Source organism: Rhynchophorus ferrugineus, unplaced genomic scaffold (genome assembly GCF_030347505.1).
Source record: "Rhynchophorus ferrugineus isolate W39M unplaced genomic scaffold, kcgeb_rfMv2 rfM2, whole genome shotgun sequence".
Lineage (NCBI taxonomy): Eukaryota > Metazoa > Arthropoda > Insecta > Coleoptera > Curculionidae > Rhynchophorus > Rhynchophorus ferrugineus.
The window spans coordinates 75,541,701-75,567,999 of record NW_027472581.1 but is presented as its reverse complement, the minus strand read 5'-3'; the positions used below and the strand labels follow the sequence as shown (position 1 = coordinate 75,567,999).

Genomic DNA, 26,299 nt, shown 5'->3' with positions numbered 1-26,299 from the left:
CTCTTCATTTTATTATAATAATATCGTAATAATACATATATTCGTTAAACGTTCATCTTTTGTTTACAGGTAAGAATACAATTGGGAGTAGACCCAAAGTGAGTTGGATTAATTATGTATAACCCAAGGGTTCTAGAGAGGTATTAAAACCTGTTCTAACTACCGTTTAGTTTATAATTAAATAAATGATACCCCAGATTAATTTGGGAACATAAGCGATATTAAACAATTGTAATCATTAGCACTGATGTTAGCGTTGAATTTGTTTTTTTTTCTGAAATAACATAACATGTCCGTAGAACCCTATCCTATTTCTTTCTTTGTACATCTATTGGCTTAAACTATCCATTAACTATTGGCTTTCTGTTTAAATTATTTATATTTATCCCATTTGTTATATTATATTATTTAATATTAATACCCATTTATAATTTAATAGTAATTTAAAGTATTGTAGCCAGTATCCATCCAGTATTCAACTAAAGCTGACTGGACTATCAGTTCTATCATCTGTGCACCTATCCCCCTCCCACTTTTTCCTATCTACACTTTCCTATGCTCACAGGGTACACACCTGTTAATTTTAATGGTTCGCTTTAGATTTTAAGTTATTAATTTTGACGTTGTGTTTAGTTAGTACCCTGCCAATATGATCTGTTGTTCATTAAACCAATGGCAGAATTATTATGGAAACTTCCTGTTTCTCTTATTTCAGTAGATGGGTATTAGACCTCCGTATATATTTTGAAAGACACGTCTGAGTCAATTAACTTCATTTTTATTTTCATAAGATTTTCTGAGAAATCTAGTTGGGAAGGCTTAATAAATTAAAGAATTCAAGACGGATAATTTTTGGGATAAGTGATAGCGTGGAGTCATTCATTTTAATTCAAGGATGTTAAGGAAACGAAAGAGTTTGAGAAGGTTTCTTGAAGTAAGGTGAGGGAAATCGAATTTAGCTGTCAACATAGCCAAACTATGTGCCAATGTGGCACATTATGCATAAAGCGCTACGGTGTTGGAGGATCTCTCTTCAGAAATTATGAAGGTGTAAATGCTTTATTGGCCCAATTTATTGTTATCTTCAAGTAGGTCCCAAGCCAACTTTATGAAAACTTACTTAGCTTAGTATCAATAAAAGGAAATAGGTCTTTGAATAGTATTATGTGTTCGTGGCAGAGATCAACAATTTCATTTCAATAGATTCTCATGTGGTTGGGGATCCAAGCAAGATTCCGGTTTAGTGTGATCAATTACAAGGATTGAGAGGAGTATTGAGAATATTTACAATTATTGGATGACCGTGGGTTTGTGATTCAATAGCACTTAACGCACTGGAAGGGTCCGTGCAAATCAGACATTCAGCCGGCTCTCCATTTAGAAGCCATTCAAGGGATTTACAACAAAGATAGCAGTGGCAATACAAAGAAATGGAATGCTTCGCGGGAGTGTTATTATTGTACGAGGGCCATGATAATATTATATGTATTGTTCCAATTTTACTACATGTGTTGTATAACACTGGTTACGGCTTTGATTATAGCGGTTATGTGCAAGGGCTGTTTAAAAACTGCTCTTTTAAAACTATCTGAATTATGAACGAGTAAGATAGTTTGTCTGTTATATAATAGATAAAAATCTTCCTCCTTTTTTTAAATAAAATAGTTTTTTGTGTTTAAAATCCTTTCCCATATTATAACTGGCGCAGTCGACAGGATTCGGGGAGATCATAAGGCTCTTATGAATTAATCCAATTATTCGGAATCACATTAATTATCAAGAAACGGAGTCAGGTTGACGTTTGATTGGCAATCGTTCCGCAATTGCTCCAAGCTTGCCTTGGTGTAGTTAAGTGGAATTCGGGCCAAAGTATAGCAACTATAAGCCTGAAAGACTATTTCAACTAAGAAATATTTAAGCTTTAAAAAACACCTCTAGTGCGTGAATTCCCGGCACATGCATCACAGTTCAAATAGTAGTTCAATAGTTTCAAATATTTTCAAACACTCAAAAAGAAAATGTACAACAACTTGAAACTTCATTCATTAACATTTCGTATATTCAGTTATATATAACGCTTATAGTTGTATATAATTATAACTTTTTTATAATGCTGCTTAGGGTTTTGACTATGGCGGTCATGTGTAACAGCCTTCTGGCTTAAAGCTATCTGAATGGTGAACGAGTGATATGGATTGGTCTGTTACTAATAGATAAAACCTCAGTGTTACCCTTAGAATCGTTTTGTATCGCCATTCAACAAGTCGCTTCAAATTCAAGCCTTTCCCATTGTATAAATTATGTACCGCCGAAGCGAGTATTCGTCATGATAATGTACCGTTTCTTTTCAATTCAAGTTATATGGTTATTCCTTAAATCCAAAAACAAACGCTGCTAGCACATAATATTGAGTTGATTTCAGAGACCGAATACTGTTCAAAATTGAACAATAGAGAAAAAAAACCTTGACTTAAAAAACTGTACCTAATAAAAATATCTGAAAATTTTGGTACCGAGGCTAGGCAAAGCATATTAGAAGTTAGAGGAGGTCTTATGATGATTGTAACCATAAACTTAAAGAAGGCTAAGATCGTGCATTCTTTAAAAGTCCGTAATGCACGTGTACTAACAGCGTGAGAAGTTTCTAGCTGGTTTTTCCCTCACCGAAATTCTGAACGAATCGGGATCTTCAACCAGCTTTCTCAACCACCACCAAGAACCTGAGGGGGGAGCTTTAGCGAAAAAACACGATGCATCGACAACGAGAATCATTACAGAAAGGAACAATTAGAAAGGATTATCGAATTGTATAAAGAATTTGCAAGAGAATTAGAATTAAAGAGTTACAGAACCAAAACCAGAAATAGTAAAATAATTACAGAATTAGTCAAAGAACAGAAATTAAGATAGAATCAAGAGAGTCAAAAGAAAGAAAAGTTATCAAGAACGCAAGTCAAGAATCAAGAACAGTAGGATTCTTATATTTTGTGTGTATAGATATCAGTTGCGTCCGATGACGAAATCAGTGTTATCCAAAACAAGACAGATGATTTAGTAAGTCATTTCCATTCAATTCATAATTCTTTCACTATTACGTATCGATTTGACATCTTTAATTTATATATTTTTATATTATTCATTTAAATAAATACATAAAATACATTAAATAAATACATTGTTTTCTCTCTTTAACAACTCAGCAATCACTTTTGACATCTTTCTTTGTGGTTTGAATATAAACTTTGAATAGAAACTTTGATATTGTGTTTCTTTAGTATATTGAAGAAATAGAAGAACTAATATGAAAACTCGTTCTGTTTCTCTTGTTTTAGTAGAAGAGTTTTGAATCTATATATCTACTTTGAAGGGCACCTTTGAGTCTATTAATATCAATCAGCAATTTCCAAAAAAAAGGATTAGGAATTCAAGACGGATAATTTTTTGGATCGGTGATAGTGTAGAGTCATATATTGTTTCTTAGTTCAAGAATGCTAAGAAAACGATTTTTAGTTAGCCCTAACCCTCAAAAAATGCGTATATAAATTTGACGTCGGATTATTAGTTTGTGAATTAACATTTTGAGTGAAACTTTTGTTATTGTAAAAAATGGATAAAAAAGAATTTCGCGTGTTGAAAAAATATTGCTTTTTGAAGGGAAAAATACAGTTGAAACAAAAACTTAGCTTGATGATGAGTTTTCGAACACTGCCCCAGGAAAATCAACCATCAAGGATTGGTATGCTAAGTTTAGACGCGGTGAAATGAGCACCGACACCGTCTTCGGTGCTACGCAGTGGACGCCCAAAAGAAGTTGTTACCGACAAAAACAATAAAAAAATCCACAAAACAATTTGAATGGCCGTAAATTGAAACTGAATGAAATAGCAGACACTCTAGAGATATCAACTAAACGTGTATATCATATCAATCACGAATATTTGAGTATGAGAAAACTTTGTGCAAAGTGGGTGCCGCGCGAGCTCACATTTGACCAAAAACAACCACGAGTTAATGATTCGGAGCAGTGTTTGAAGATGATCAAGCGTAATAAACCCGAGTTTTTGCGTCGATATGTGACAATGGATGAAACATGGCTCCATCATTTCACTCCGATGTTCAATCGACATCCGAGCGGACTGCACCCGATGAACCCTCTCCAAAGCGTGATAAAACGTAACAGTCGGCTGGCAAGGTTATAGCGTCTGTATTTTGAGATACTCATGGAATAATTTTCATTGACTACTTTGAAAAATGAAGGACCATCAACAGCGACTATTACATAGCGTTATTGGACCGTTTTAAGGACGAAATCGCCGAAACACGGCCGCATTTGAAGAAAAAGAAAGTACTGCTTCACCAAGACGATGCACCGCGTCAAAAATCCATGAATCGGGCTTCGAATTGCTTCTTCATCCACCGTATTCTCCAGATACGGCCCCTAGCGACTATTTCCTGTTCTTAGATCTCAAAAGAATGCTCGCTGGAAAGAAATTTTTGGTCGAATGGAGAGGTGATCGACGAAATTGGGGCCTATTTTGAAGCAATGGACAAATCGTACTACAAAAATGGTATCGAAAAGTTGGATATATATATATATATATATATATATATATATATATATATATATATATATATATATATATCCAACAGCATCCAACTAAGAGTGAGGAAATCGACTCGCAGGACCAAAGGGAAAGCCGGTTGCGCAAAATCAATACGCCCCCTCTCACTCTCCCCTTGTCGAATCAAACCGTCCAGCTCAAATCCGCCATTTTCGAGCGGTCCCGACGCGATTTGATAAAAACACCGGCCCAACCTGGAATATAATCAAAATGTTATCGCCGAAAAAAAGTGACGACAACGCTGAACGTTAGTGAATTCCTCTAGTCTCGCCACAACATTCATTAGCATTAATGTAAGATTTGCTATGAGGCTAACAGTGTAAGTTGTTTAACGTTTTTATAGTTTTTATATGTATATAAGTTCCCATTAGAGAAATATTGACGGCGACGTCGTTAAAATCAAAGCGCCATAAAAATATACGAACGAATATTAGTAGGAAAATAAAATTCAATTTCTGCTTTTCTTCATAAAAAAACATCCGCGGTTATTTTAGGATCTAGTACCACTTTAAAATAGTTTCAACATAATACACAAATGGATGTAAATAGAACAATAAGATTTCAACCCATATCTGTGAAAAATCAATAGAAGGCGACGCATGGCGTCGATAGCAGCGTCGGAAATATGGCAACGCTGGGACGACGTACGATTCTAATATCTCGTCGTTGTCCAAGTTATGAAGGGTTGTTTCACTGGCTTTAGATTACAAGTGGCGTGAATGCTCCGAGATGATAGTGCGTATTTTCCTATAAAAGACTCTTTGGTGAAGTCGCTATGGAAAATAGGATGGTTATCTGGTATATAAGACAGGTCAGTAAAGGAAGACTATTCTTACACCATTATTGCACAAGAACAAATACTCAAAGTTGACTCTAAAATTTATTATAGATGTTGTTAACAAATTTGGCGACAAAAAGCAAACTTCTATATTTCCATTGTCATAAATCACATTCGTCATCTCACAACGTCTAACACCGTGTTGTTTAAATTCTGAATTTGGAATGCGTCTTATACTTTTTTTGTCGACTATATTCTATCATATTCTGTATTTATATTTTCATTATTTAGTAAAATTAAAAATATCTTTGATTATATTTCGTACCGAACTATAGAAGTACCAAATACATTATACTTTATTAATTATGTTTTATTAATAGTAGATAATAATAGTCCTAATAGACTGAAAATACATTTCTTGTAAAAAAAGAAAAACTGTGTGAACCGAAATCTTGTGAAGGTCGTCTATCATCTGTTAAAATCGATCAGTTCTTCAGGACATAGCACGCTGTTGAAATATATATTACCTAATTATAGATGTGCTGAACTTATTAAGCTTAATTAAAATTCATTATTTTGAACTTAGCTGGAATGATTAAAATATTAAATTAATTTAATAAAGAGAATGGAGCAAAATATCTATTATTTAGAGAAAGATTAATCCAATAATTTTTTTGATTATATCATGTCATTTTGTAATTTCATATTACGTAACTATCTTGGTAATTTGAAATCAGTTCTAAAAAATTGTATGGAAATTAATTTAGAAATATATTACGATATTATTTATTCAGGAAGGATATTGTAAATCCAGCAACCCCCTAAATTTGATAACCTTTTAAAATTCAATTTTCCCTACTATTGAGATTTTTTGTTTTGACATGGATAAGCATAAAAAAAATCTATAATTAATGAATGTCAATAAATGTAACAACATTAATTTCATATCTATCTTTACTTTTTGATATTTTGAATTAATGAGTCATATAATCTATATATATGCCAATTAATCAAATAGATGTGTTATTAGTCAGTTTGGTTGGCACATTAGTCAAGACGACAGGTCAGTTTTATTACTGTTGCGATAGTCGCGGGATCGAATCCTCCTGGATGATTTTACATCTATGTTTGTGATTGTCCAAAAAGCACAAATGCAAAATCCGACAAAGACAATGATCTCTGTCACGCCATTAAGCAGGCTGGGTAAGATCGGATGGGAAGGCTTAATACCGAGGGTTGTAATTCGGAGTTCACGTTAAGCAATAGGTTCAGTTCAGATAAACTCTAATTGGTAAAAAGGAGACTCTAAAATATTTAAAAAAGATTTTCTATTGTTATTGGCTTATATTTCTTCATGCACTTTGTTAATTTTATTGATTCAATATCTATTTTTATTCAAGAATTGGTAACTACCAATATTTATACCATAATAATGATCATGTAAAGACAACCTTAAGTAAATTAATATTCATTATTATATAATATAATCAGTAAGAATTTCTATAAAATACCACATAATAAATAATTTTACCAACTATTAATAAAAACTAACAATTAGCTCTTTTGATTCACTTTTTCCTGTCACTTTTTTATCTTTTGTTATATTGCCAGGATTTACTTTAAATCCTTTAGAGATCCAGTTTTCCCATTAATAAGAAAGCTTCTCCATATCTTCATCTTCATTGTATGTATGTATGTATAAAGTATTTAGATCAAGGTGGGTCCGACTTAGAAACCATCCCGGAAGATACAAGACCCAACCTGGTTACTCACTTGACAGGGCCTCTTCAAAGTAGTTAAATTCACTCAGCATCAAATCTTTGCAAAATTCTCCAGTTCACTATCAATACGCTATTATAAGTTAGATTGTTAACAAAATATGTTTAATCGGTATCCATGATCGTCATATTCTAGCTTATTCGTTCATTTATATTAATTCATTTGATCGATGCAGTGCAAAAAATGCTTCTTTATAATCTGTAAGATATACCCTGGCTAATATAACTTTCATCTTTGGATCGAATTTTTAACCATACATTGGAGTAAATTTATCTTTAGGGTGGAATCCGAAGGAAATATTAATATATGAATCGGGCAGCCTGTTGCTTACCTATATGAAACAAGCTATACCACCCTAGAATACTTGAATAACATCATTATGAGTAAAATATTTTGATGCCCCAAAACAGATCATAATACAAACTGGTGAATATTAGTTAGAAAGTTGTTAGTGAGAAGGTGAAGTATTAAAATAAATAATTGTTAAATAACCTAACCTAAAACATAAAATAATAATTTTCTTCCTTAGTATTATGTATTATTACGTCCAATATAAAAGGAAGAATAGTTTTCGATTACGTACTGTGACGAAAAGTAGATCTGCTACGAGAGTCACAAGCAGAAAGATCATGAATGATCCAGAAAAACCAACTGGACATCGAAGCAAAACATTGCTATGTCAATAAGACAGTGTATTACGAGCTGCTGAAATTGCTGACGTGTATTTCGAACTGATTTCTATTGAATTCAATTGAATAAATAGAACAACGTATTGTAATAAAATAGACCATCAATAACTAGACAGACGCAAAGTCTTTGCGAATTCTTTTGCACGACAATGGTCTAACACACATTACATAAGTTCTGAAGAATACATTCTTGCAGTTTGAATAAGAAGTTCCGCCACACCCAGCGTATTCACCTGACGTAGCACCTGACACGGTTCCAAAACGCTCAAGATGTGCGAAAATAAATCGACGACTGGATCGCTGCCAAACCAACATCGTTCTTTCGACACGGTACTGCCATTGTACTGATATTTCACAAAAAATCCTGATGTCTTAAAGGAAAAAATGATGAGAGTACATGCAAGCACCTAATATATGTCAAACTAAAATTAATTTCATACATATAGTCTATCCAAAGTTGGTGTGAATATACGTCGTCTCAGTTTATGACATTAAAACGATGCAATATTGCCGTATCACCTCTGAGTTTTAGTTCAGTTTGGCCTTGACATATAACAAAATTATAACCTAAATAAAATTATAAAACAAAAATGTTATCAAATATAATTTATTAAAATTCCCGTGAATTATACAGGCACAATAGTTTATAGGTTAGAGTTATAACCTCTTATTACCATTGTTTTCAAGAATTTTGCAAACGTTTGACAACCGGACGACTTTGACAGACCGGTTCGGTTACATGTTCGAACTTAGTAGGCAGCATTGTGTCTCTTTTTAACTAGAATAAAATTAAGAGGAAAATATTGTCTGATTCTAAAACAAATTTACAAATTGCGGCAGGCAATACATTACACATATTGATGACGTATGTTCAGAGCAACTTTGGATAGACTATACATTCATCCGCAACTGTTTTGAACTAGCACCGTTTTCAAGTGATTTCTTTGCAAGCCACGAAACATCTCATTTAATGATTTTCACAAAAAAATACAATTATTTTATTATTTTTAAATTCTGTTGCTCTCCATGCTGACGGTATACTTCCGAATCATCAAACTTAAAACTTCTTAGTAGAAGTACAATACAATACAAAACTTCATCGTAGAAATTCAGTGAATCTACTGCGCTTCATATATACACGTAAATAATATAGGCTATATACATGTATTCTCATCATTAGACCTGGTCATGTGTGTTTCAATTAAGAACATTTTATTTTTCTTTTATTTTGTAAACTAAATTTTTATATTTATATTTTATCCAATTTTAATCATATGTGCAATATTTCATATTTAGATTTAATAGCCCTATGCTAGAACTAGAAACAGTAGGTGACTATTATTGAATACTGTATATTAAGAGAATGCACACAGCAGTGGCTAATAGTGTTTTCTCATGATATTATTGTCTCGATATCCATTGAAATTCATGGAACAATGTACACATGTATCCTATTTTATGTACAATTATTTATTGTATAGCTTGTCCAGTGGGGTTTCATATCGATATCCGCGTCTTATAACTCGAAATCTTATTTGCAATCATGTCATGGCATGTCAGTCCCATGTTTCGAGCAGTTCTCTTTTCTGTGCTTGAAATGAAAATTTTATACTCGAAATAATCCTGGACGCAATTGTCTCCGAGTTACTTTGTTAAAATCTATATGCCGACATTAAAATAGAGCAAGGGTAGTAAAACTATATTAAACCATTATGTGCTTAAAATTTTATTAATCAATAGGCATTAATATTTTACAAATTCCAATATAGAGATGGTAACTTTCAGTCGAATATCTTACACTCGATAGTTTTATAAAAATTATCCTTTTCAATCAACTTTTTTCAAAAATAATTCGATGGGTCAATGATAGTTAAGAATTATAAGTATTTAACCTATTTTATACTGAAATTGTACATTTTGTAGAAAGCATCAGGAAAGCATCGCTTGTTTATTTATTTCTTCAATGTTTCTTCCCGTGGGTCAGTTTTAACACTAGTACTGTTATTTAAAAATATATTATAGTCTACTCAAAGTTATTTTGAACATACGTCATCTAAATGTGTGGTATCAAAACGACGCAATTAGCAATTAATTAATCAGTCGTTTAGCTTTGACATAAAACAAAATTCTAATCTAAAAGAAATAATTGAACAAAATTATTATCAAATACAATTTATTTTAACATTATATTACATCTAAAATCTATATTTAATTATACAGCCACAATATTCATTTTGCATACGTCTGGCAACCGAATCAACCTAATCAGACAGCATTTCGTCTCTTTTTAAATAGAATAAAATGAGAAGGAACATATTGTCCGATTCTAAAACGAATTTACAAATTGCGGCAGGCTATACATTAAATATCTTGATGGCGTATACACAAATCAACTTTGAATAAACTATACATACAGAACATACCAAATCCAGATTAACCATCTTTAAGTATTTATCGAAACTGCAACTAAAATCTCATATTCGAGATTGTAATACAACTCCTAATTCATTTTGAGACCACAAGATCATTCAACAAAATAGGTACTAAGAAACATGGCTAAAAAGTTATAAGCTTTAACTACATTTAGACTAAAAAACATACTCCAGCTTGCTATTCTCCAAATCAATGTTTATTTCATATACTACAAATATATTATTGCGCTACTGTATGTAAAGAATATTCGGCTAGTTTCAAGATATTAGATAACATGCAACAGCAAATTTAACAGAATTTTTAAAAATATTTGGAGGAAATTTATCTTTATAATTTATATTAAATACGTAATGTTTTTATTCGGTAATGTTTAGTATATATTTTATATATTTTTATATACAGATTTTGGATAGTCAAAACGCCATATAATCGGATCAATACGGAACACTCCAGTTGGCACTCATTTTTTTCTAATTCTTTTCAAGTTAGGAAATGGGTCATCGACATCCCTGCTCCTGACGTTAAAATAAGATTCCCTATTTCTTTTCTAGACTCGTAAAATGAATTCAAAGCAGATGTATTTCCTTTATTAAAAATATAAATTTTGCTCTACTATGAGTAGAATATGTAAATATCGTCTATAATAAGCCTTCAGGTTTAAGTTTTGTTTAACTTTTAAAATATTTTATTCTGCCAATTACGAAATATTATACAAAAGTATAAAATATTTGTATGTTTTCTGGGATGGTCTCTAAGTTGACCACTGGCTAGTTGGTAAGCTTAATGTCGAAGACCGTAGTTCCGAATAGGGATGCTAAAAAATATCGACATATCGATAATTTTTCAAACTGGCGATATCTGTAAATCAGAATATCGCATTTGTATTTTTAAAATAAAATATTGTTATACTAGGGTTTTCGAAGGATAATATCGAACTATCGAACAAACCCTGGTTGGTAAAAAGGAGAACAAAATTTAATTTAAAAAAACATCTTATCCGATTATATATTATATTATTATCCAAAAGCAATAACAAATTCTAATTGCTAGATATTTAAATATATATATATATATAGTTCAAAACAGTTGCGGATTAATGGTGGAATGAATGTATAGTCTATCCAAAGTTGCTCTGAACATACGTCATCAATATGTGTAATGTATTGCCTGCCGCAATTTGTAAATTCGTTTTAGAATCAGACAATATTTTCCTTTTCATTTTATTCTAGTTAAAAAGAGACACAATGCTGCCTACTAAGTTCGAACATGTAACCGAACCGGTCTGTCAAAGTCGTCCGGTTGTCAAACGTGTGCAAAATTCTTGAATACAATGATAATAAGAGGTTATAACTCTAACCTATAAATTATTGTGCCTGTATAATTCACTGGAATTTTAATAAATTATATTTGATAACATTTTTGTTTTATAATTTTATTTAGGTTATAATTTTGTTATATGTCAAGGCCAAACTGAACTAAAACTCAGAGGTGATACGGCAATATTGCATCGTTTTAATGTCATAAACTGAGACGACGTATATTCACACCAACTTTGGATAGACTATATGTATGAAATTAATTTTAGTTTGACATATATTAGGTGCTTGCATGTACTCTCATCATTTTTTCCTTTAAGACATCAGGATTTTTTGTGAAATATCAGTACAATGGCAGTACCGTGTCGAAAGAACGATGTTGGTTTGGCAGCGATCCAGTCGTCGATTTATTTTCGCACATCTTGAGCGTTTTGGAACCGTGTCAGGTGTTACGTCAGATGATTACGCTGGGTGTGGCGGAACTTCTTATTCAAACTGCAAGAATGTATTCTTCAGAACTTATGCAACGTGTATTCGACCATTGTCGTGCAAGAGAATTCGCGAAGACTTTGCGTCTGTCTAGTTATTGATGGTCTATTTTATTACAATACGTTGTTCTATTTATTCAATTGAATTCAATAGAAATCAGTTCGAAATACACGTCAGCAATTTCAGCAGCTCGTAATACACTGTCTTATTGACATAGATGACATGATATCTGTAAATGAGAGTATCGAATTTGTATTTTTAAAATAAAATATTGATATACTAGGGTTTTCGAAGGATAATATCGAACTATTAATATTAAGTATTTTCTCAGTTATAATTTTCTTCTACTATCCTCTATGTACTTATTCCAAAGAACATTATATGGATTAATGGAATAGGAGTTATCTTCTTATGACGACTGAAAAAATAGACTGATCAATAGATTGTATTTAAGGTAGAAAATATTTGAGTCACAAGAATCTTCCGTTATCCGGAATGATAATTTTTTTATTCAATTTCTTTTAAATTAACTTTTTATAAACGTAATTACTTAATTTAAATATTATTATACATGGATTATTACGTGCATGTACAAGGGCGTATATACTTCAGTACATGCCAATTTTCCATGTTCTAATTAATTATCAAAAAAACTGTTACAAAATATTTAATAGTAAAATCATTATTAGGGACTTGAATAACTTACAGTTTCTGTGCAAATATTGCAATAAAAAAATAGTACCATAATTGAAAGTATTGTCTATGACAATGTACTACCTTTTTCCACATCTTTAAAAGCATTTAAGTTTTATGATGCATCTTTGTGTCCATTTCCTTATATATTTTCGGATATTTTCATAAAATTGAAAATGCTGCTTATGATGTGGCACTAATTTGAAACAAAAAGTGATAAGAAAATACAAAAATAAACACGATCTTCACAACATCCCATTACCAAACCCATAATTCTAAGTGCAATCGGCTAACATCATAAGTTTTTCCATTTTATGTGTTCCAGCTTTCATGTTTTTAAACAAAATTATAGATAAGTACTACCTTTTGTTGTATTTTTGTTATGTCATCTATATCATGTGAGAGGATTTTTGCGATAAAAAATATGAATACTAAAAAATTTGCATGTGAACAGTAGAATCACACTGATGTTGAAAATTGTATTGAGCATGTTTAGGTTGTCGCTTCATATGCTTCCACTTTAAAAGAAAAAACACCCTCCAACCCTAAATAACGACATAGTTAACAAAGTAAAATATCAGACAATAAAATGCTTTGGTAAATGAAAATCAATACAGCAAGTCCTTATTCATCCTGAGTTGTTTAATTGTTCCGTTTTGGTCGATAAACGTTAGTTATTTTTCAGCATTATTCATAAATGAAAACTTTTGTTTTTACGGATAAAATGTGTTTCGTACTGTTGTTTTAACACACGAGTTGAATATTCTTCATACCATTACATTGTACCGAGAGGAAATATAAATTATTCAACCTGTTGTTAAATGTGTTGAACAACAAAAAATAACTTTTAAAATTAATTAATTAAAAGTGTCAAGAATAAAGAAGCTAGATGAATATAAACCTTTATTAGGTAATTTCGAAATACGCTGTGTGTTTTTAGATATGAACCCCGGCTTTTTATAATATAAAATTCTGAAATATATAATCTATAAAATAAATGTAACTTTTTAATGTCTTATAATTTTTTTTCGTTTAAGAGAATTTGTGAATATTTTTCCTATAAAAATGAGCTTTGGTTTCCTTTTTTATCGTTCATATGTAAATATGGAAACCAATATCTATAATTTTTCAAGCCGTAAAAACATATTGTTAATTACTGGTACTCGCTAGCCATCTTTAAATTCACTATGACTTTTACATTATCATATAATTATCACATTATGTGCCAGGCTGTTAATTAATGTTGATTAATTATCATTGCCTAAATATTCGCGACAACTAACACAAAAACATAACATAAACATAAACATCCTTCAGGTTTTGTTAGAATTGAAAAACTTATTAGAGGATTAAATCAAAATCACAGTATGTGAATAAACGTGAGTTTCTTAGATACAGAGGTCGCTGGTGCTGCTGCTTGCTTTGACGTATTATGGCAACATTTGTATTTCATAGTTGTGCCACCAACATGTCATTTTTAATTTTAGTTTTAAACATAAACAGTTTATTAGAAATATTATTACAAAAAACAACCCCCAAAAAATGTAGTAAACTTTTTAAAATGTACACTCCATCAAATATTTGCAATATTCTCAATACCAAAATAAGAAGCTAAAAAATATTAAAATGCAAAATTAGAAGCATTAATGCATCAAGATTTATTTAAAATACAATCCAAATTTTGCGCTGTATCAAATGTGTGTAGGATGTAGATAGCAATATTCTATAGAATAACATAACAGAAGATATAATAGTTAAACGAAATAATACAAACAAAACATTGGGTGCTACATGAATTAAATGCTATTATATATTAATGCACTATTATATGCCGGCAAAACTATGTATTAAATAGTGTTTGCATGAAGAAAGAAGGCTTTTCAAATCATTACTGATTGAATGAATGACGAAATAATGTTGAATAGAACCAGATGAAATCAAATGTAAAATAAATATCCAGAATGAAACTCGATGTTGCTCCTAATGACCCAAAGAAATGTTATTATTGAACTAAATCACATTAAATACGAATCAGTTTGAAACAAATATAATTAATTTTGAAGAATTTTAGGTTTCTTGCAATTATAAATGACCAAAAATATGAACAAAGCAAACAAAATTATATCTAAGTTTTATAATAGAAATTTAATTATTTTCCTATTCTTATTCAACACTCAATAATGTTTCATTATTTTAGAGGCCTCAATGCTCCTTCTAGATTAGAGAATGCACAAAATAGCAAAAGGCTTGAAAAAGAAGAAGAAAGGCAAAAAATCAAAACACAAAGAGGAAGAACTCTTCAAGCCGGAAGAGCTTGAAGCGTACCGTAGGTAAGACAAACGCTATACCTACCCGCCACACGCCAAAATAATTCGGCGTTATTTCAGAGAACACGCTACAGTTGGTGAAGAAGCATCAGCCAAGAATGAAGAGTGGAAAGACTTTCTCTCTTTAACTTCTGGCGTTGATGATATTTTAAAGAAAACTCAGGACGATTTAGATCGTATTAAAGTAAGAGCGGATAGCTAATGAAGTAATTACCAAGTTAAAATCTACTGATTTCAGAGCACTTCCTTCTTTCAACGTATTCCACCACCCAGTGAATCTGAAAAGCAAAAACAACCTGAACCAGCAGACGACAAAGTCGAAGCCAGGCCCGAAGAGCAAGCAGCAGTACCAAAGGAAGACGATCCACAGCAACTTGGAATAGTTCCAGTTTCTGAATCGGAAACAGAAGAAGGTTTTTTGTTATATCCTTGACATAATTCATCAAATATTTTAACTCAATCTTACAGAGGACGAGGATGACATATTCGACACTACTTACATCGACGCCATCGCTGCTGGAGAAGTAAAACTAGCCTATATCCCAGAATCTCCAACTGATAAACAGGAAGGAGACGATCCTTTTGATACATCTATTGCAGAGAGAGCGATCTTAGGTAAAGAAAAAAATTTATATTCCAAAAATATTCAGTTTCAAAACGATTAAAAATAATAACAATTTACACAATACAAGCACAATAAAAAGACAAAAGGAGAACTATGAGAAAAGATACTTTTATTAAGTAAAAAATTATGTTATAAAATACGTAATTAATTATATTAAAAAAATCAGAGGAAATCTAAAATTATGATTACTATGTTATTCTATTAATTTATACGAAAATAACAGCTGAAAATTCTTGAACTAATCCTAAAATATCAAATCATAATCACAAAATAGTAAGAATTGTATAAAACTATATATAAATTATATAAAACATAACTTACAATAAGTTTATTAGTTATGCAATCCTACTTTGGATAATAATTCGAATTAATAATCACTAATAAAACTCGATATTCAAAAATAATAAATATCCTAATATGTGATTGCTATACCAGCAAGCAAGTTTTATTTACTGAGAGGTAAAGCTACCCTCTATGGCCTAAAAAAGTACTTGAAACGGTCTATAATACATTCAATAGACTCCACTTTATTGCCAAAGAAGCACTTTGATGACCCCCAATATCGGTTAAAAAGTTATATTTCAGTACATTAAGGATTTAAACTTTGTTGAACGCTCTCGTGTGGAAACTATCATCCACTTGATTCCATACTCCAGTCCATTCCTACATAATTTAAGTTTGCTTTATTTGAAATAGACATGTTTAGTTTAATCTATTTAGTGTGGTTAATTTGACAATTGTGCTATAAATACAATTTAAGGATATTTGATTATTTCAGCTAATATTAAATTTTATTGATGTTTGAAACTTTTTACTTTTATTATGACAACGTCATTAGCAGTTTTAAATAATTCATACTTAAGTTCATTCTGCATAATATATCACAAATATTCCACTGAAATAAGTAATTTCCAGGTCCTGCGGTTGATAAAAAGGGAAAGAAACTAGTACCTTTAGGCGCAGCTGTAGAAGTACTTACTGGACGGGTACAATTACCTACTTGTGCCACTAAACCAGTAAACAGAAGGCAGATTTTAAAGCAGCAGGACTTGCTTTTGGGAAGTTTTGATAACTCGACAGATTTAGTCACTACAAGCGCACCTCCAGGTAAGTTCAGAAATCGGCATATTATAACAATAAAATTAACCTTAATATAAGATTTACATTTATACATTTGTATTAGCGAATATTGCTGAATCATTTGTTAATAAATATATGCTTTATCACTGGTATTCAATTTTAAACTTACTTATAAATTTATATCAGTTTATAAGCAAGGGTAAGTCTCAACTATGACCTGTAATCATAATAAGTTATCATGACATGAGTGCAATATAACTGTATTAACATAAATATAAGATAATATAGTAGTAATTAGTATTATAAAGTAAATTTAGAATTTTAGTAAATAAAGAATTATGTAATATATAAAATGTAATGAATGAAAAAGTATAGTTTATTTTTATTAATTCAACAAATAAGCGCACACAAAATTATTAGAAAGGTAAAAAAGATTAGCTACTAAAAACTGCACTTATTAATTAATTAACAATATGAAGTTAACAAACACGGGGAATAGACAAAATAATATGAACGTCATGCAATATAGTACATCCTGGTGTATGGCATATATTGGCAGCACTGTTTCCGCGTAAATAATATGACGCGTATGTATCACTCAGCTAACATTCCGTAAAGAATTACGACTATTTTAAAAGCAAATTGTAGCTCAAATACTTATTAATAAAGAAATATTGTATATGTCAGGTGTTCACATTATTTTATCCATCCTGTGTACTTCAGTAAATCTGAATAATCAAACCAGTAAAGCTACTAAATTCAAGCAGGTCCTATAAAGCAATTCTGCATAATTTATATAGTACTAACTTGTACGCTTAACAAAAAGAAATAGATCAAATCAATTAAAGTATCGTACAATCTAGGAATGAGAAGGTAAGGACAATATCCTAACCATCCTGAAGTTTTAGATAAACCAATGAGGACATTATATATCAGACACTAGACGCTTTAATTAGCACTATTCATCAGAACACTGTCAAATTTTTGAATTGGCACTATACAGCAAATCATTGGGAGGCTCTCAAAAAAGTATGAACAACAAATTCACTAGTATATAGTTTTCGAAACCATTTATCAAAAGTTAAGTGTACAACTGTAAATACAAATCGAATATTATATGAATTATTTCATAAACTATAATATATTATATTATTAAATTATTAGACTATATATAATATAGTGAGCAAGACATTAGATAAGATAAATTAAGACCAATTTAAGGTTTGGGAAATAACAACTAATAATAATCATCAGTAAGATTATTATTTTTCTTACAGAGTCGCCACAAAATATAAAAACCCTTCTCGATGATGATGAAATTCCTTTGCCCGACGAACCAATCGATCTAAGTAAAACACTCTATATACCTCCACCTCAGCCTGTCGCATCTGAGGAAGGTAACGTAGAAGAGAGTGTAGATGCAGTTTGCTTATAGTAACTTAATAGAAACGCCATCATCCACAATTATCATAAACATATTCATTGTCCCTGAAAATGGTACTTGTATGATCTCGATACACTGTTACATCTTCAACATTTTTTCTCGTTGTTACATAAGACACGGCTAAAAAGTTCTCAGTATAATAATCATATTGAAATCTAGCAAGGTAAATCCATATTATATACACTCACAACTAATTATCACAATTAAATAGTGAACACGTTGTTGCTTTTAGTTTTGTACAAACAAACACGCGACTTCATTTTCGATATATAACTAGTGAAATGTTACAGTAATTCAATGTCATTTAATATTTCGTCTTAATGTCTTCAATAATAAAATTTCTTCAACTGAACATCTAAAAAAATAAGTAACACCATATTTGTAGGCTCACATCAAAGTTCATCATACACAGTTAGTTAATAGCATTTTTACTGTTAAAAAAACAATGTTTAATCGACACAAACAATTATTCCTGTTCCTGTTTGTTAATACACTTTAAATTGAAGCAACGAAACAATATATGATATTATATTTTCCTCAACAATCTTCCTTTCGTAAATAATATGGCGAAATATCTTCTGGAGGTTTTATTAATGCTCATAGGTCAAGCAAATAATAACTAAGTATAGGTAAAGTTTTATATATATCGTGACTTCATTTGTTTAATAACACGTAATTGCTAACTATGGAAAGCATTAAAGTAAATCGATTTTGGTTGTATTCCATAAAACAGGGCTTTTTCATAGATTCTACTTGTATATCGGCATTCGTTTTATACAAGCTATATACTTAGGTATATATCTTAGTCCTTATAGAGATTTTATTCACTGCTTACTGTCACCATAACATAATGTCAAGAAGTGAATGTCTGTGAAATACTGTCGCGAATACTGTCACGAAATAAATTTGAAAGCGTGGTAGTGATAAAATCTTTGACAGCACATCATAAGATATGCTGCATTAAACCAAATAAATGGTAGTCGGGTGGAACCAAGAATATGCCGTGTGTCAAGTTCAAGAAGGTTTTCTAAATCACTCAAGCAATGTCAGGTTGAATATTATTATACAGAAATATGACAATATTCAATATTTATCATCAAATTATTTGTTTGATCAATTGTTGGCTGTAGCATTTGGCGGACACTGTCTGACCAATTGCCAAAAATTCGTAACTAACCGCCCTCTTTATGTCACACCAAGTACTTTTTAAAAAACATATGCTATAGTCTCCTTTGTTTCATGTAGAGTCTATTTGACTCTGTAGGCTGTGAAACCACGTCTCTAAAAACATTCGGCTTCACCCAGCCTGGTTATAAACCCGCGACAATAGAAGAACTACCCTGTTGCATTAGTTACTGCAGACATATATTGAAAAAGTGCATGTCGTCGACTTCGAGTAAAACCCATATAAAACCACCACAAAATCTTCATAGCGTGTTTTGGCATCGATGTTATAGATGCTTTGATGTGAAGACACATGTTCATATGTTGAAATTTTTGTCGAACTCACTTTCCATATTTTTACATTTTTCCAATTGGTGCAAATGTCTGGGAATAGCTGTTTGGTAAACTCATAGCTGAGCTACAAACTCCCATTCCGTTTACGCTGTTTCTTCAGGAAACAGAGCTTGTTCCGTAACTTTCGGAATTGTTCGAACATTCCCAGACCACAAAATAATTGTTATTTTAATCATAATTTTGAGCTCGAAAAGATATCTGTAGAAATTAACCCATACTACAAATATCTACAGGAATCTATACTACAATATAACCACATTATTTATGACATACGTACTTTTTAACACGAAGTATTATTTTAATACAAAATCAAATCTAGTATCTAATACATTAAATTGAATTTACAGCTCAATCTCAAAATCTCGCGAGGGAATTCGAAGACGACGAAGACAAGGAATTCGAAGCTCTTGCAGCGGAAAGTTTGAGTAAAGGACCTGCTGGTGTAATCGCTGTTGATACTTTAAGTAGTGCAGTAGCGCCAATTGGTCCAGTACAAGACGCTGGTTCTTGGAAACCTTTCGAGACTGAGTAAGAAACATAATATTCATCATATTCTTTATGATACTGCACCAGACATATCATAAATATGTATTTCTATCAGGAACGCAACTATTTATAAAATAACAATTGTTTGTAGTCATAAAATTAGTTTCATTTTATTAAAACAACATTTCATATCTTCGTTTTTAGGAATTTTACGGGTTTTACATGTTACAAAATTATATAGAGTTCATGATAACGGGTGAACTATTTTTCTATATTAGTTACATACATACTTTTAATGTAATTAAAACAGAACGGGTAGGTTTATTCCGTTTTCAACTTAAATAATGAATTGATGTCAAAGAACTCCCATTTTTCAATAACATCATGTAGTATTCAGGTTTAGTCCTTCTGGCCTTTAATGTTATTACAGATATTCATACAATTACCTTGAATTCTAGTTTCAATCATTTAATTTAATTCACTCACTTTCATGTTAAAATCGCAACTCGAAAATCTTTTAAATTGGAGTTAGTGGGGCACAATGGTAACAATAAACAAATTAAGGAATCCAAAAAAAGATATCTAATTTTCATATATATTGAGTATAAGTAAAATTTTCCAATGCGTCAAATATTACATTATATTATCTTCTGTGTATATTTGGTATTAATTCTTATTTCCAGTGAATCAAAACAGGGAAACTTAGAAGAAAACTCATACGAAGATGATCCATTTGATACTACATTCGCTGACAAAATCCTACCTGGAAAAGCTGAACTGAAACTTATTGAGAGAGATATATTAGATAACGACCTCGATTTTGATCCGAGAGCTCCAGTATCTGGTGTAGATTCACCGCTTAAACGCCGAATACCAGGTATGTACAAGATTTATTGTTGATAGATAAACAAAATTATTTAGTAACACTAAACCAAATTAGTTAAATCAGGCAATAACGACAAGTATTTGATGGCTGAAAAATTATTTCATATCAAGAAATCTTATTGATCTACAAATATCTATTCCACTGATCCTGATGTATTATATTCTTGCAATATATAGTGCAACAAACATCAACTTTCTTCTCAACAGTATCTTAGTTGAAGGTGACAATAAAATACAATTATTAATTAACAGTCTAACTGTTTCATCAGATAAGAATTAGTGACAGATCCAGGATTCTGGTTTATGGCAGTTTAATCTCACTAAGCGAAGATTTTATCGACACAAACAATAAAAAAGGTTTGTCATGGGAGTATTCTGCTGCATTTTGAGGGTGGCTGCATAAATTATTCATATAGTAAAATAATATAAACTAACGAGAACTCTGTTTACCTTTAACTTCTCTAAATAGCTCCAGATGAATTCCAACTGGGACGCTTCTATTCTAAACATACTTATATAGCAAAATTTAAAAAAAAATACTATTTTCAACAAAATCGAGGCATTATTCACATATATCTTCGAAATCTTAATACATGGTTACTTTAGAATACTCGCTTGTATTTATATATATTCAGACAAAAATTCAATCTAAAATTCATATTGAAATATCATTGTCCTGGTCTATGGTACTGAATTTTCGTTTTGCTCTTGAATTTTCATTCCCTTACTACCGCGTTCTATCTGCATATGATTTTTGGTACGTAATTTTGTTCAATTGTTTCTGCCCTTTCGATCTGACATTTCCTTATATATTTCATTAATAAATGATATGAGCAAAGATGTACTTCCGCCTGGTCTTAGTCCCGATGGGCTTTTCAAGGTGTTAGATTTCTTGTTGATAAAAAATATTTTTAAGAAAAAAATTGAATCGACATCAAAAAATAAATAATGAACTCACTAAAAAGTAAAATATAATGAAACTTTTAACACAAAAAATACGTTTAAAAATAAAATGTATATAAAATATGTTAATTGTGTGTATACAGTAGAATGTAAAATACGTGTAGTAGATGATGATGTTAGCATCTACTATCAAACTAGTATCAAGTTTGTTAAAGTTATCATCAGCAATTTTTGAACTTAACTGTGTTTATGTTTATTATATAAATAACTGATCCTATCTGTGATTAAGTTTACTAAAACCATTTTATTTACAGAATCCCAACTTAACCTTATTACTCCAGTACAGAGAGATCTTCTAGGAGGCAGCACCAGCGACCTTTCCAAACTAGGCGAGGCGCCTATTCGTCCAACCGAAGATCCAACTCCCGATGGAATAAAATATTGTGATCCTTTTGACACTTCATTGGTAGACACTATCAAAGCTCCTGGACAAGCTGAATTAAAATTTTTGGAGAAGGAATTATTAGGGGATATTGGTGATTTCGATCCCCGGGCTTCAAGTGACGTAAAATCGAAACAAAGGACATTATCAAGACCGGACGTTTTAAATGTTGGGCAGAGCAAAAGTGTATCTTTTGCAGTGCCAAACGGGGCCAATTTATTAGACGTGAACGACGGTTCTAAAGTATCGAAGCCTTTAACACCCTTCTACGCGCGCAAAAGTTCGTTACCCAGTACGGAGAAGAGTCCAGACGAAGAGGAGGAGGCACAAGATCCTTTTGATACATCTTTTGTCTCGAGCTTGGCACCGGGCAAAGCGGAACTGAAAATAATAGAAAAACAATTATTTAGTGCGAGCAGCGGTAGCCGAGTGGTGCCCGAAGACAAGGATTTCGATCCTAGGGACGAGAACAAAGTCGCCAAAATCACCACTGTCGAAGCCATCAAAGAAATCGTTAATCCCAAACCAAAATCAGACGTTTTACCTGTTGTCGCTCAATCGGTGGACCTTCTATCCGCTTCCGAAAATATATCCGCCAAAGTACTCACTCCAGTAGCGCCTGTTTCCAAAGAAACTTTCTCCTACGCGGACCCATTCGATACTTCCATTGCTACCAATATATTACCGGGTAAGGCGGAGCTCAAGCTCCTGGAAAATGAGCTAATTCAGCCCGTATCCAGCAACGTCTTCGAACCAAATAAAGACCTGTTAGTACATAACGGCGACACCATAATCGAAAAGCCTCTATCGCCTGTATTAGGGAGAAAAGCGACCATTGAAACCGATAACTACGACTACGACCCTTTTGACACCACTTTCGCGAGCAATATCCAGCCGGGAAAAGCAGAACTAAAAGTGCTCGAATCCGAACTTATTTAAGTGCGCTTGGTGAATTGTTCAGCAAATATGGCGGTGAACCCGTTCCTCTTCCACGATGAGGGCTTTGCGTCGCCCGATAATCAGTCGGTGTCCGCCAACTCCAATCCATTCCTGATGGAGGAGGATGAGGGACTGTACAACAATGCCATGGGAGATGATAATCCATTCCTATCGCAGAGTGCAGTGGCGGTTACCAATCCTTTTGCTTTCGATCCCATGGACCTGGAACCTGCCGAAGCCGCAGTACCTAATGTTGACTCATCTACGAACGCCTTCATGGAAGACTCTAGCGCCTCCCAAGAATTATTCGGTACTAACACCAACACTACCAGTACAGCAAATGTTGGTATGTTCCTAGACATGAGTGACAGTTCGGACATGATGAGCGGAACCGTGCAAAAACCCGCTGATTTGAACTTAAAATACTCACATCAGTTTAGCGGCCCTGCTAGGCCTCCGCCTCCACGACCTCCACAGAGTAAGGAAACTCAGGATTTGTTAATGTCGGTTATGGGAGCGATGGACGCAACCAGCTCTCATCTACTCGATAAAATCCCGCCGACGCGCACTCCCAGCCCCGTATCCATGAGGGATCTCCAATCACCTAGTCCGACACCAGAACCGACTTTTGGTGACCTTTTGGACGTTGGAGAACCAACCGTAAAACCTACAGAACCTCAAAATAACTCGGTCGATCTATTATCGATGACTTCCTCTCAACTACCGCATGATATCAATCAGAATCCCTCGGTATCGCCACCTCAAAGACCCACAGTACCTCCGGCTCGTCCCGCGCCTCCTGTGAGGCCACCGCGTCCAGCGCCACCTCAAAAACCGCCCCCTCCCTCTGTACCTCGACCCCCAGTTAGTCCAGTACCCACAGAAAAGTTTGAGACGAAAGAAAACGAGGCACAAAACGTAGCGCAAGACGACATAATGGACATGTTCGATGTATCCGTTCCTCAGCAGCCCAAAACAGCCACCACGGCAGATATAATGAACTTGTACAATATGCCCAAACAAGAAAAGATTCAACCGGATCTACTATGCGACGTAGGTATCGAGGCTATGAATAAAACACCGACCATAACCCAGAGTTTAGTGCCCGATGAGCTCCAATTGAAGGAGGATGATTCGGGATTCGTAGGGGAAGCTAGCGATGATGTAACCCCCACCAATCAAGCAGATGCTCTCAAGGAGAATATCATTAGCCCAGAGCCTTCGGGCGAATTGCAGATGGACACCAGCGACAGTCAAAGCAAGGGATCTGTATCCAGTGTGACATTTAACCCATTCGCTGCAACTGACGATTTCAGCGCTTCAAACAAGGAACCCGATTTACAACAGGATAACCTGGATAACGTATTTAAGAAAGAAACCGACAAAATGGATATCTTCAGCACACCGGCACCTGCTCCCACTCCCATACCAGGAGCCAATTCGGATGGCTTCGATTTTGACAGTGCTCCGACTGTCAACACCGGACACGACGAATTTGACGCCTTCGCCGAGAAGTTTGAGTCAGTGAAAACTGACGAAAACAAGAATGGAGGCTTCGACGCTTTTGGGGAACAACCAACCGGCCAGGGGGTATGGGGCAATGATTTTGGAAGCGGTAACAATGAAGAAAACGGATTCGGTAATGAAGGAGGATTTGACGAGTTCCTCGCCATGAAGGCTCCACCAGCTGCCAAGAGGCACGAAAGTCAAGACTCAGACGACGAAAAAGATTTCTCAGTTATCATCAGGTATTATTATCAGTTTATGTTGATATTAAAATTATTTTTCTTAGCAACTAAAAATGTCCTATAATATTTTTTTTTCATAACATCTTTATTAGATACGCTTAGTACAATCTTAATTATAAATTAATTTATTACTACTTTTCATTTGTATTTGGATTAATTCACAAGCAAGACGAGTACGAGTAGCTACTTATAGCTACAGTTTACACTAAAGGTATACACTTTATATAAGTTCGTATGGTTTGGTTCGCTTCAATCTTCTGACATCCTGCGCGCTGTCCAGCAGTTGTATTGCTTCCACGTTAGTATGATTTAGTAATCTTCTTTCGTGTTTCAAGGCAAAATCTTGGATAACTTCGCAAATTTATTTGATTTCCACGTCATCGTTCAGTTCTTCGTTGGTTACGTAGCGATAGGTATTGGTAATCAATCGAAGAACCTTGTTTTGACAGCGTTAGATGACTGGTTGAATTGAATTTTTAGTGCAATCCCACATTTGCACCCCATAGGTCCAAATTGAGTTTATGATTGTCTTATAAATCAATCTCTTTGATTTTAGATTAAGTTGCGGGTATCTTCCAACTAACCATTTTTGTCTAACATGATATTTCCAATTTAATATTCAGTCACTATAGTATATTAATATTTAATTAACATTTACAAACAATTACAAATTTTATTTTAAGACCAAAAACAGATGATACCTTCTCTGGTGTAACTCCGATTCTGGCTCCTCCACCTGTTCAGACCCAATCTGCATTTTCTGATACTTCTCCAAGATTCAATCCCTTTGATCAACAGAATGATGTCACTGCCGTCATTCCCCAAGATCAGGCCACTCCGTTCAGTAAGTAAGTAATGATATCAATTTATTATTTACTGACATAATACGAATTCTAGCTACGGAAATTAAAAGAACAGATTCTCAAGAATCTCCTTCGACACCCTTGTTTGATGACGATGTTTCCCAACCATTAGAAGAATTTCCAAGGTAAGTCTCCAAAATTCAGCATAATATCCTAAAATAATTAGATTTAACGCTATCCTAATAGTTAAGACTGTTAAAAGACCACATAAATTATATTATTAATACTAATATATTTTGA

At 32.9% G+C, this 26,299-nt stretch overlaps 1 protein-coding gene and 1 pseudogene across 1 annotated transcript in view; one reads left to right on the top strand and one right to left on the bottom strand.

Moving 5' to 3' along the window:
- Positions 1-1,424: 1,424 nt before the first annotated feature.
- Positions 1,425-1,522, bottom strand: LOC143192134 (uncharacterized; annotated as a pseudogene).
- A 3,278-nt stretch (positions 1,523-4,800) lies between these two features.
- Positions 4,801-26,299, top strand: part of LOC143190506 (protein stoned-B) — a 35,695-nt gene continuing 14,196 nt past the window's right edge. Inside the window, 12 exon segments of the mRNA XM_076394829.1 lie at positions 4,801-4,941; positions 14,997-15,129; positions 15,187-15,310; positions 15,365-15,539; positions 15,595-15,741; positions 16,667-16,858; positions 18,109-18,228; positions 20,141-20,321; positions 20,963-21,156; positions 22,382-25,196; positions 25,880-26,040; positions 26,094-26,184. Coding sequence (XP_076250944.1) covers positions 15,026-15,129; positions 15,187-15,310; positions 15,365-15,539; positions 15,595-15,741; positions 16,667-16,858; positions 18,109-18,228; positions 20,141-20,321; positions 20,963-21,156; positions 22,382-25,196; positions 25,880-26,040; positions 26,094-26,184 — 4,304 coding nt within the window. The 5' untranslated portion in view covers positions 4,801-4,941; positions 14,997-15,025.